The sequence below is a fragment of the Apteryx mantelli genome, chromosome 5, assembly GCF_036417845.1.
Source record: "Apteryx mantelli isolate bAptMan1 chromosome 5, bAptMan1.hap1, whole genome shotgun sequence".
NCBI lineage: Eukaryota > Metazoa > Chordata > Aves > Apterygiformes > Apterygidae > Apteryx > Apteryx mantelli.
Window position 1 is genome coordinate 2,435,990 of NC_089982.1, and position 12,022 is coordinate 2,448,011.

The following is a 12,022-nucleotide window of genomic DNA, read 5'->3' on the forward strand; positions in this document are numbered from 1 at the left end:
TTGGATGGGGAGGGCTGTGGGGTTTTTTTTTTGGGGGGGGGGGGGTGTCCTCTCCCCCACGCTCACACAAACTCTTCATCGTGCCGGTTTATAAAGAGCAGAATACCCTGCCGACTTTTGTAGGCAACAGGGATAAAAGGAGAGCTAATCTTATTAAAGAACAGTCTCAGGAGATCCTAAAAGCCCAGGCTTGGTCATCTGTCACCCTTTAATATCCTCCTTCTTCCATTTAAAAAGAGAAGGGACAAAAGTTCTTTATTTTTCGCTATCATCTGCTGCATTCAGCGAGACTCTATGCAAATTTTATTTAATGAATGTTTTAGAGTTTAAACAGTCTGCGCTCATGAACGTTATATAACTGCCACGTAGTCGCAGGTTCTCCTTTAATAGACTTCAGCCCATCCTGCGGCACAAAACCGAAAGCAGATGCGCTCGGTGGTTAATGCGTTACTGGTGAGCGTCTCCAGCGGCGATGTTAGCAGAGACACGCTGCGCCATAGCCCCACAACGGAGGAACGCCGTGCCGTTCGCTACCGAGTCCCGAACTTCGCTTTGCCTGCAGGGCTTTGGGCCGGTAGGGAGGCAGCGAGGGTGCTCGGTAGTAGCGGTTTGTGCGCGTCGGTGGTTGAAGCCGGAGCCGCAGCTGGGCCGCCTTGTTTTCCCGCGCCGTGATTTAATCCCAACCGCCTTGGCGCGCGTGCGCGGTCTCGCGAATGTACAAGGCGGCACTAAGGGGAAAAAAAATGCAGCAAGTGCCCATGGAGAGCCTTGCTCCGTGCTGCATTGCGGCATCCAGCACGCGGATCAATCCGAGTAAAACCATAATGAACGCATTTAGCTCCAAGGGAAAGCTTGACTGAAGAGCAGGGGACTGGTGCCTGCACAGTACGACCAGGGGGTATTTTTCTGAAGCTGAAATATTAGTCTCAGCCCAGCGGAAATTTGGCCTACACCCCACTTCCCACTTAGTCCTTCGCCTAGTGAAATTTTGAAAAGTAAGGGGACGACCAAATAGCGATAGCGGCCCGGCCGCTCTGCCAGGAGAGGTGTCCTCAGCCGTGCGAGTGAGAACCGGCCGAGCTCACCCCCTTCGCTGGTGGCTCGCACAAAATTAGGGGATGGTGCGAGGGGTGGGAAGGAAGAGGTACTTCCAGATGCTTCCGAGCTCTTTGGCAAGCTCTAGGAACGCGTGGATCGTAAACCAAGTAATACGTCTTCCCGCTCAAGAGAGAGGTTGTGTTTCATGCTGAAAGACCTGAGACTAGCCAGCGTAGCCAGAACTTGGAAATCTCCCTTTTCCGAACGAGAAGAGCTACTTTCAGGTGCCTACTGTTTATCGTATGCTGTACGACAGCCAAATGGTGATATTCTTACCCAGCAAAATGCCAACAAAATAACCAACGGTTTCCTATTTGCTGTCTTTTTGATTTCTTCTTCCTCCATGTGTATTCTTTTCTTATATTTCTACTCCTTAAATGCTCTGTACAATCACATGTTAAAACCCAAGCTAAAACCTCAATAAAAAAATATCAGCAAACACAGAGCAGTGAAACAGTGCAGTTATTATGTGCTGGAAGCAAACGTTTGATACTGTGACAGCGCTGCTTAAAACCCAAAACCACAGCGTAAAACTCGCAAACATATCTGCAAAAACCTCCTCAGCTGGTATATATGGGAATACGGCCTTCAAAGTCATTGATTCACATTAGCTCGAGCCTGAAATCCAAGCCCCTTCAGAGGAGTATTATGCCCAAAGACAAGACCCATCTGCTTCTGCTTTTGCGGGCAAATAGTCTCATCTGGGTGACAAGAGCGAAAATAGTGAGAACCTACAGCTTTCTTACCCTTTTTTCCCCCCCTTTTTTTGCATTTTGGATTTTTTTTTTTTTGGCCTTAAAGCATAGAATATTTCTGGCTTCTCCGGGATGCTGTACGCGCTGTTGTTCACACCAGCTCTCTGTGCCCGCCGGGGGCAGTGCATTATACGTAGGTTGGCGGCTGCAGAAAAGCGAAGGAGCATTACTCTGAACTTTACACGTACGGATGACCCAATATCTAAGAATGCCAGTTGTAATCGACTGCATGTTACGTTACGACTTTGGAAAGGTTATTTCCAGCAGCAGGATGCTCTATGGGTAAATTATGGCTATAATAAAACTGTTTTCGACCTGTCTCCTTCCACTTACCTGTGAGGCATCTAGTGCAGAATTGAATTTGGGGCCTCGTGGCAGGGAATCTGAATGTCTGCCTCCAAATGCAATAGAAACCTGCTCCGAAGACCCGGTGCCCCACTTGGAGAGAAGGCCCTGCCGTTCGGTGGTTGCGAGCCTTCATTGCCTCCGCTGATGGATGCTTTTGCGGACGAGCGTTGAAAGCAAAGCGGCCAACATATCGATCAGCCGGGCCGAGTTTGTAGGAGATAAACAGGAAGGTCGGACATGCCGCTTAGGAAGCAGGAGCACATCAGCGCCGGCAGCTGCTAAAACTTGCTCGCACAAAAGCCGCACGTACATGGAAGAGTGGGAGGGTGGGAAAATGGACTTTGCAGTGGGGCAGGACTAGAAGGAAAAGCCACTTAGCTGCGGACGCTTCTGGCAGTGCTTTGTCCTTTGGCTGAAATGGGCCTTCCATAGTCATCCGGAGAGAAGCTTGTGGCCATAAGAGATCAGCAGGAGTGTGATGGAGGCCTGGAGAAGGGAATCGCTGCTTTTGCCCCTCGACAGGGTGATGGGCCCCTTGTTGAGTGCCGGGATGGTCTGTGCCGATTGCAGTCCATGTGGCTTGGTGGCAGCGCTAGCACGGTCGCTGTGGCACAGCAACCTCTTGCCTTGGTCTCCCTAGCCGAGTCCCCGCTCCGCAGCGGGGTGTTTAGTGGGTCCATCCCCTCCGTCCTCCCTGGGGCCAGTGCAGGGCAGAGCTTATGGTTGAGGCGCTGGGCTGCTCATCGCTGACTTTCTAAACTCCTCGTAGCAGCATGCAGACAGTGAATCTACTGCCACCCGAAGTGGATGGAGATGCCAAGTGTATTTCCTTTCTCCATTAAGCTGGTTAACCCAGCTAAGATCCAAAATTCATGCTGCATCACCATGATTTATTGCTGCCGACCTCATTTTGCCAGTCAAGCCCCAGCATTTCTCACTCTGTGTTATCAGCCGGCTTTGCTATTAGCTTGTGTAGATGCCAGTGTCGCTGGGAGCCATTGGTGTTGCATTAGGCTCTGACTGAGCACAAAAATGTACAGGCACTAAATATAACCAGGTGCCTCTCAGGGCTTCTGCATGTCCTCTCTTTAAAAAAAAAAAAACAAAACACACACACACACACATATACTTTATGGTTTGCCATAAGCGGGTTTCTCCTACTTGCTTTTTCCACCTTGCTGCTTGTGCAGCTGGGTGATGTTTCTGCCACATCCGGAGAGTCAGAGTGAATGATGTAAGAGTCTCTCCTGCAAATGAATCATTTAACGCTGGCAATTTCCCTTTCTTCCCGTGCTGCATATTATCTTTGTCTTCTGTTGCTCTAAAGAGTTTCAAAGTGACTGCACTGCTAATTGTGCTAACTGCTCAGGGATAAAAATTAAACCTATTACTCTGAAAGGCTCGAGGACATCCCCTTAACTTGCCTAAGAGGGGTATTTTCAGCTCAGTTAATAATTCAGTTCAGCACCGGCAACTCGACAGGATGTTCAAGTAGCTCTCTGAGGACCCTTGCTCCTGATTTCCTGATACCTATCCTGAAATTAAATGGGCTCTGAATAAAAAGGCACGAACGGAGGGGCCCTTTCAAAGGGATGCTAAATGTCGCAAACCTTGTTCTCACCTGCAGATGGAAGGAATTTTTGTGTTTAGTAACATGGAGCACCCATGTGTTAAAGGGAAATATTTCTTTCCTACCGCCACAGCACTGACTGTAGCCACCACCTTTGGCTGTGGAAACCTGAAACATCCAGTTTCCTGCAAGGGTTAATTTTTTTTCAAGGCGCTTTACCCCTTTTGTTCGCAATCTCATCTCGCTAAGCAAAAACCTCAGCTTTCAAAGTCAGTCTTTCCCACACTAGCACTATAGGGAGTTTTTTTCCGCGGGGGTTTCCCACCATGCGTGTCCATCCTCTTTAATCATCTGTCAAGCTTGGATAAGGAGCAGTGGCATCCCTTCAGGTCTCGGGGATCTACTGAGCCTAAACTGGCCTTGGTTTTTAGGGCCAGTGCCATATTTGCAGTGCAAGTGCTTGTTTAAGTAGTTAGCTTTGTAAAGCTTAAAGCAAGTGTATCTGAAAAAGCCAGCAGGGCCAGGAGTGGTCTTGAGCAAAATCATGTTCCCAGAAGATAGAAGGGTGGCAGCCGTGTTGTTTCCTTATTGTGGTTAGCAATGCAATTATACTCCAAATTACATAAAGCTGCAAGGTTGGCCCAATGCATATGTTTTCCTACAGATTATACATATACATTGCCTAAATGGCTGTTGGTGTCAGCTGGAAAGTGTGCTCCATATTAAATAGGAGGGACTTCTTTTTTTCCTCCCCCCCTCAAGGTACACTGCGCGCCCGGGCATTTTTAGCTTCTGGCAGTTCACAGAGCCATAGTTAGCTTTGACGAGCCTTGCGCCACAATCTACGCAAAGCAGCCTGCCGAGCTGGTGGCGGGGGGAACTAAATGAGAAATGTGCGTGCCAGGTCGAAAAAAAGAGGAGCCGAGAAGCAATAGAAGGAAGAAATTCCCTCCTCTTCAGAAAGTCCGAAATCACCACCACCAAAAAAAAAAAAGTGCTTTTCTGTCCAACCTTCTTGGCTTCCTTAGCTCCTTCCCTCCGGATGAATATGCGGAGGCAACGTTTTCCCTTCCGCCCGCTGCTGTTTTGCAGCAGCAAGAAAACCGAGCCAACGCGGGAAGAGTGCAGCCCTCAGCAGCTCCTGCAGCAGCACCTGCGAATCCACTTCCCGCTACTGCTGGATCCCAGAGCACAGAGGCTTTCCTCAACCCTTTTTTCCCGTATTTTGCAGGGGAAAAAAAAAAAAAATGCAAGGAGCAGGATTGCTAGCATCCCCGGGTTGTGGTCTGCTCCACAGAGGGTCACTTTTCTCTTGCTTTGCTGCCAGGGGTTGCTCACATTAGCATTAATCAGCAGCTAATCACTGAGGCTGAACCAGGATACAAAAAAAAATACACTCAAGCAAGATTGCAGACTATGTGGCAATGTCCACGGCAGCTCGCGCTTGAGGTTCCTCCTTGCTTTATTCCGAATGTTTGCCGTGGGAGATAGATAGAGTTAAATGATTTACGCTTTAAAAATGGCCTCCAGACACATCTAAATCTTCTTGAACCTGTTTAGCCTAGCTTAATCTCTCCTTGGGTATTATTTATGAAAAAGCCTGCATGTGTTCATTTTACCTGCAATACCACCTGACTCCCCATTCCCTACCCGTATGCATAAAAGGAGGCGTTTTCCTCTCAGGCTTGCAATTATTGTAGAAAGAGCTGTAAAGTAGAGCACTCAAAGAAAGTCTGTGAAGCACCCTTCAGATAATATCTGATATCAAAACAAATCTGTTTACTCTGCAGTGATTTATACTGACTATTTATTAAAAGGGAAGAAAAAAAAAACCCACAGAAATGCACTTTGCTCAAACAGGCACTGCATTTGATTAGACTAATAAGTGCTGCCTAATTGTTGCACCAGGAAGAGTTTCTTTTAGTCCAACAGGATGTGTGCCATCAAAGTAGGCGCTAAAGTCATGTCTTCATGAAGAAAAATAAATGGTTTTCAAGAGCGGTAAGGGATATAGCTACAACTAGGGGTTATTGTGCCTGCTTGAATTGCTTGTACTTGGGACTGTCAGAGCAAGAAGTGGCTGAAAAGATCCAAATTACCAGGGGCTTAGGGCAAAATCCAACCTAGAGCAAGGATCTAACCACCTCTGAAGTCCCCCAGTGAGCGGTCGAGGTGCCCAGACCTTGAACAGGCCTCCACAGAGGACTTGGGACTTACCTTCCCTGCAGAGTTAACCTGAATTACGACTCGCGCATCGCCTTGTCCAACCACATCCCCAGACCCTCCTCCGAAGAGTGGAGGCGCTTCTGGAGTGGGCTGGTAGATGCCTGGAGGAGATCATAGCGAAATTTTTCGCTGCACAGGAGATCATCCTTATAGCAGCGGGTATCAGTGGCTGCTGGTGTTAGTCCTCACACCACAGATGGCTCATGAGAGCACACAAACCACAAAATCATGTCCAACCAAACGGGTGGGAGGAGGCTGTTGATGGGTTGCTTTCTCACAGACATTATTTCACCTACTCTCAGCTGGCCTTCGCTTTCAAGGCAAACACAGACATCCAGTGCTTTGTTTGATTTGAAATGCCCATAAAATGCTGTCGTTGGGGTTTACTTGATCTTCCCTTGTTTTTCGCAGAAAGCGGAAGAGCGCCCAAGCAGGAGCCAGTCTTTCGAAGAGTTACGATGGAAGACAGTGTCATCTAGCACGCGGAAAGAAGCACCCGGCACTCCTAGGAGACTGCACCTGGCTCGCCCGCATATTCGCTCTGAGTTAGCTTCCCTGTGCCTCGGTTTACCCGTCACTCAGTGGGATCATGCAACAGGATAGGCCAAGAGGCCTAATAAACTAGTGTCAACAAAACACCTGGCAATCCTCAGATCCCCACAGAGTAGACAGCTCGGCTGAGAATTACTTCTAGAGAGGCCCTCTACTCCCCACTGCCCCACTGCAGAGCCCAGACGTAGGACAGCTCTCTGGGAAGTTGGTTTGTTGGTTGGTTGGTTGCTTGTTTTTTTTTTTAAGATGAGCATAACGGACTACACTTTTTAAACTTATGAGCGATTTTCATCTGCTCCAGATGTTGGCTTTGCAACTCACAAGCACTTAAAGATGTCTGAGTGTGCTCCAACCCCTTCCTGAACTCATAACTGTTAAAAGCCTTTCAAACCAGGTTGTGGAAAGGAGACACCACCACATCCAGGTCGCTATTGTAAATACAGGCCTCTCCTTTAATAATGGAAGGAAGAATGGGACTAAGAAAGATCCCTTATTCCAAAACAAGCTGAACTTGCCACCAGAGTACTTTAGAGCAAAACTGTCACTTGTAAATAGAAAACAGCACACATATCTAACAGCAACTTCTCTTGGAAAAAACTTCTGGGGGAAAGCCCCTCAGATTTTATTGTAATATGTAAATAGAGATATTTTTTGGAAAAATGAGCCTTAGTACTCTGAAGATAATGATTCTCTATCAATCAGCTCAGTTGGGGACAGATATAGTCAAACCTCTGTTATGGACCTTCAGCGGGCCCGTTGGGTTCAACGGTTGACATTCACATCGCTGTTTTTGTAGCTGAGCTTCACCGCAGTGATGTTCGGCCAGCCTGCAGCAGTCACCTTGGACTATGAAGGCGACATCTAAATGATGACTGACTTATCCAGCACAGGACTCAACAGATATTTCTCTTTTGTTTCTTTTACCAGGAGGGACTTGCGGGGCCGATGTTCTCAGCTGGTGTAAATATCCTGTGGAGCTACGTCATGGGACAACCTAGGCTGTTCGGTGCAGATGTGGGGGCGGGATGGGCAGAAATCACTGATGGAAGGAAGGCATTCCCATCAGTGCGGTTTCCCCCAAGGCTTTTAGCCTTAATTAAAAAAAAAAAGAAAAACAAAACCCTCGAACCCTGAAGACTGATTAATGATATTTGGCCAACTGTTTGGCTGGGTAAATGGAGGCACACATACATATCTGTGTTAGTGCCAGCCAGCATCTGTATGTGCAGCCCACCCTTGTGTGCGTGCAAATGCGTGTGCGAGGAAGACAACACACTTGCAAGCCCTCCATATGCCTGTGTGGGTGTGGATGAGCCAGCACGAGTCCCCCTATCCGTATAGCTGTGTCTGGGAGAGAAAAAGAGAGGAACTAGGTGTGTATGTCGTACTCACCCCTATATGGATTCATACAGCAGAGGGAACTCACATACCAGATTAAAAAAAAAAGAAAAAAGAAAAGAAAGACGTGTAAAAATAACCTAGAATAACTTTTTCTAGACATAAAAGTATCTCTTTGGTCTGGCATTTTGGAATGAATGAGGGCTAACATGTGAATGCCATTAAGAGGCCAGACAGCATGACATAAAACAACCGTTTCTAGATACAGTAGGTACAGAGACACCTTTTGCACATATTAAGCATAATATTTGGGGCAAAAACCCCATACACTTGCGGGGAAAGGACAGTGGGTAATCAACACAAATTGGAAACTGCCTCAAAGCACTCAGAGCTTTTGGCATCTGGAGTGGTAATTCGCCTGCAGTGGGCTGACATGAACTGCAGGGATCACATTCTCCTCCTGACTACTTGAATACCTCCTCTCTTCCATCTCGGTGGGGAAACCATTGCCGTTAACACCTAACAACCGCCATTGCCGAGCTTATTTATTTATTTATTAAACATGGGGGCTCTCAGTAGAAGCGCTAGATCGCAGGAAAGCAGAAATTCCCTGTTTTTTTTTTCCATTAGAGCCCTCGCTATTTGTTTCGCTCCCTGGACAATCCTATCATGCTGCACCTTAAACCTTTGCCATTATGTCTAGAAGAGTTATTCTTTTGAGGCATTTGCAACCTGTTCGACATCTCTCGCTTCAACCTCGAAGAGTCTGACCCCTGGTAACTAACAGTGACTGTTGTAAAGACGAGGAAAAACCCACCGAGTCCTAATAAAAATGATGTCTCCTGTCCACTGCCTTTGTATTGATTGCACACAGGTTATGTGTTGAGGTTGACACATTGAGCAAGCGCTCTGTTGAGGAGACCCCCTCACCCTTACGAGGCTTTAGCAATCATGAGCATCCCAGCAGCTCAAGCCGGCCCATGCGGGCACGCTAAGCAAACGGGACGTGGGACTTCCACCACGACATAGGCGGAGCACCTCCAAAAAGGGCCCCATGACTCACCTGACATTTTCACCCACCCAACCCCAATGCCTCGATGCTGCCATTGCATCAGCAACCTGCAACAGGGTGCCATGGGGCAGCTATAGATCTGGTAGTAGTGGCTGGACCCATGTTTTCCATGCAAATCTGTTCATTCAGGCCCTTCTCCCATGATGTAAGGCCACGACATACATAAATATATATACATATAGATAGATAGATATAGATATAGCTGCTGCTCTGGTTTGCCTCTTGCAGCTATTAGCTCCCGTGAAAGTGCTGGAGGACTACCAGTGCATTTCACCTAGCCGTCAGAGCAGCCTTTGGATAATAAAGACACTCAGCCAATGCTGAACTGATCCAAGATTTTAATTGGCAAAGACTGTGTATCCCATTACTAAATCCCTGGGCCGCTCATTTCCCCAGGGCAGAATTTTTATTTAATCCAGCCCTAAGTCAATAGTGATTTACGTTTCACTTACTTTACATATCTTAACTGAACTTCCATATTCCTCAGGCATGGAATGAATCTTAATACATTGTAATTACTGTACTCCTATTGATGAAATGGTATGAAAAGCTATCACAGAGAGCATTAATAAAATGTACATTATGAAAAAGAATTCAGTATTGTCTGAAATTAATAATGCACTAGATTTTCTCCTACACGCCTGCTCATTACAGACCTGCCCTTGAGTTTTCTATTAAAATGACTTATTCCAACTATTTGTATAGTTGTGTTCAGTGTGCAGCTATGTACTGTAGGTTTGCATCCCCGTTAGATGTACCGCATGAGGATTTATTAATCTGTTATGTCTTTCAGGCATTGATTTTAGTGACATTTATATAACTCTGGTATGACTAAAATGAACTGATTGATTCATGCGTATGGATTAGTTTGCCCAAGACTTTGAGGCTAGGTAGGTTTATCATGCTCTGTAATGACAGAATTCATCACTGTATTATTTACAAGAGACTGAACTGGCTGCATCTCAATAACTGAAGAGATCTTCACTGTTTTATTTATGTATAAATGTTTACTTAATCAGCCACCAATTTTGTTCAGCAGAATTTGTTAGCAAACGGAAATTGTAAACGATAACGTGTTTTCTATTTTAAAATTTATAGGCTTTCATCTATAGCAAAATTCAAGATTTCCAAAAAGTGTCTTTGTCTACTGGCAGTCAACAAGCTCTCTTGTATATGCTTTCTGGTAATTGCAATTAGCTGCTGCAATACTTCACATCAAAAAAAATACAACCCTAATATAGGAGATCTGAGTGGTAGTGTGTCAAAGTCAACATAAATATACCAATATTTAAAAGCATTGCTGCAGGTGCCAAACTGCCAGCTTTGCCATCGCAGGAGCATTATGTAGGAGCCAGAGCTTTGTAAACACAACGTGATGTGCAAAACACACACAGCATTTGGAAAGGACCATTGCAGCCAGCAGCACTGTGCAGAGCTGGAACTATCCGAAGGTTTGCATATGGATTAGGACCCTGCTGTGCTGGGCACATGTACGGCAAAGCGAGCGGCCGATATCAACCAATTCCAGATAAAATCAGGTGAAAACAAACACAAAGCAATGCATATTGGCAGAAATGATTCACCCCGTTCATCTAGATGTATCTAGATTGCATGGTGCGCATCCCCTGCGACAGCTCAAGGAGAACTTGGCCGACAAAAACATCTGCTCAAGGTGCTCCAGAGCCTGACAAGTAACCAGGGTATGCTGCGGTTTTAAGGGAATGATACTCAGAGAAGGCGTAATTCCAGGCTATCAATCAATGGTCCATGTTTGCTTTGAATTGTGTTAGGTGCTGACCACTCTGCGCCTCCAAACGATCCAGGAATAAAGTGACTAAAAGGAACTATTAAGTCAAAAAGAGACGCGTTTCCTTTTAGGAGCCATTTAGAAATATTTTTAGTGCAAAGACACATAATAAATGATATGTTAGAGGCATATAAAATAATAAGTAGCGTCCAGAGAAGGGGAATTGAGCGTTCCAGTTCACCTTAGATAACATAGCAAATGGCACTACGCGGTGAAACAAAGAGGTGATGGTCTTAAATATACTTAAAGGCAATGCTTCATTACACAGCACATGATTAACCCATGGCATTCCCTGACCCAAAACACCAACAAGACGAAGTGCAGCGACATTCAGTAAAATATTATGTTTTTACAGCTTGGGGGACACGGGCTCACAGAAGGAGGCTGCCCGGGCACGTGCCTCAGGCCCCTTGCACCTCCCACTGCAGCACCTCTAGGGCTTAGCTCCAAACACGCGGGTCAGCAGCACCGCTCCCCGGAGACGCGGCATTTCAGCGGTCAACGCTGCTTGTAACTGTTTGGAAAGGTCATATTCCATAAAACTTCCTTGTACGAAATGCCGTCTAACTGCAGAAGCAAACCCCATGGACCTCGGTGACACTATACGCAGATGAGGCTATTTGTCAGCACAAGGAGAAATGGCAACTTTCAGCTCAGAGGGGCCCATATATAAGGACGCAGCTTCTGCTCCCTGTAAATGCTGCTTTTCAAGTGCCAGCTTTATTAAAAATATGTTGCTGCATATACCCACAACTTTTGCAGTTTATTGTCCATTTGCTTCAACCTTTGCTTTTGCAGAAGTGCAGTGAGGAAAAAAAAAAAAAAAAGTCAAATGATGCTTTTTTGGTCAGGCGCCCAACTTTATTTTCCCCTGCCCTTTTGTAGCCCATGCGTGTAAGATGGTGAAGGTTTTAGAGGCCTCAAACTTTGCGGTCTGTCAGAAAGAGCCAACAAGATTCCTGTGTCTCCCGATAGCATGTCGCGTCCCGTAGTCTGCAAACCCACAGGGAGCAAAAGACTCTCCCCGATGGCTTATTGCGCCTGGAAACCGGTCTGTCGGAAAGAGCCGACAAGATTCCTGTGTCTCCCGATAGCACGTCGCGTCCCGTAGTCTACAAACCCACAGGGAGCAAAAGACTCTCGCCGATGGCTTATTGTGCCTGGAAACCATGGCAATGTGCAAATGTTGAGGCAGCTGAGCCTCAGCAAACTCATTTCACGTAGGATTAGCACACATCTTGGGGCAGAGACCTTCC

The 12,022-nt window shown here is 46.5% G+C and overlaps 1 protein-coding gene across 1 annotated transcript in view; it reads left to right on the forward strand.

Moving 5' to 3' along the window:
- The window catches only part of ADGRL3 (adhesion G protein-coupled receptor L3), a 421,071-nt gene extending 411,519 nt beyond the window's left edge, over positions 1-9,552 (forward strand). Inside the window, exon 24 of the mRNA XM_067297303.1 lies at positions 6,409-9,552. Coding sequence (XP_067153404.1) covers positions 6,409-6,476 — 68 coding nt within the window. The 3' untranslated portion in view covers positions 6,477-9,552. The remainder of the gene's footprint in view (positions 1-6,408) is intronic.
- Positions 9,553-12,022: the final 2,470 nt, after the last annotated feature.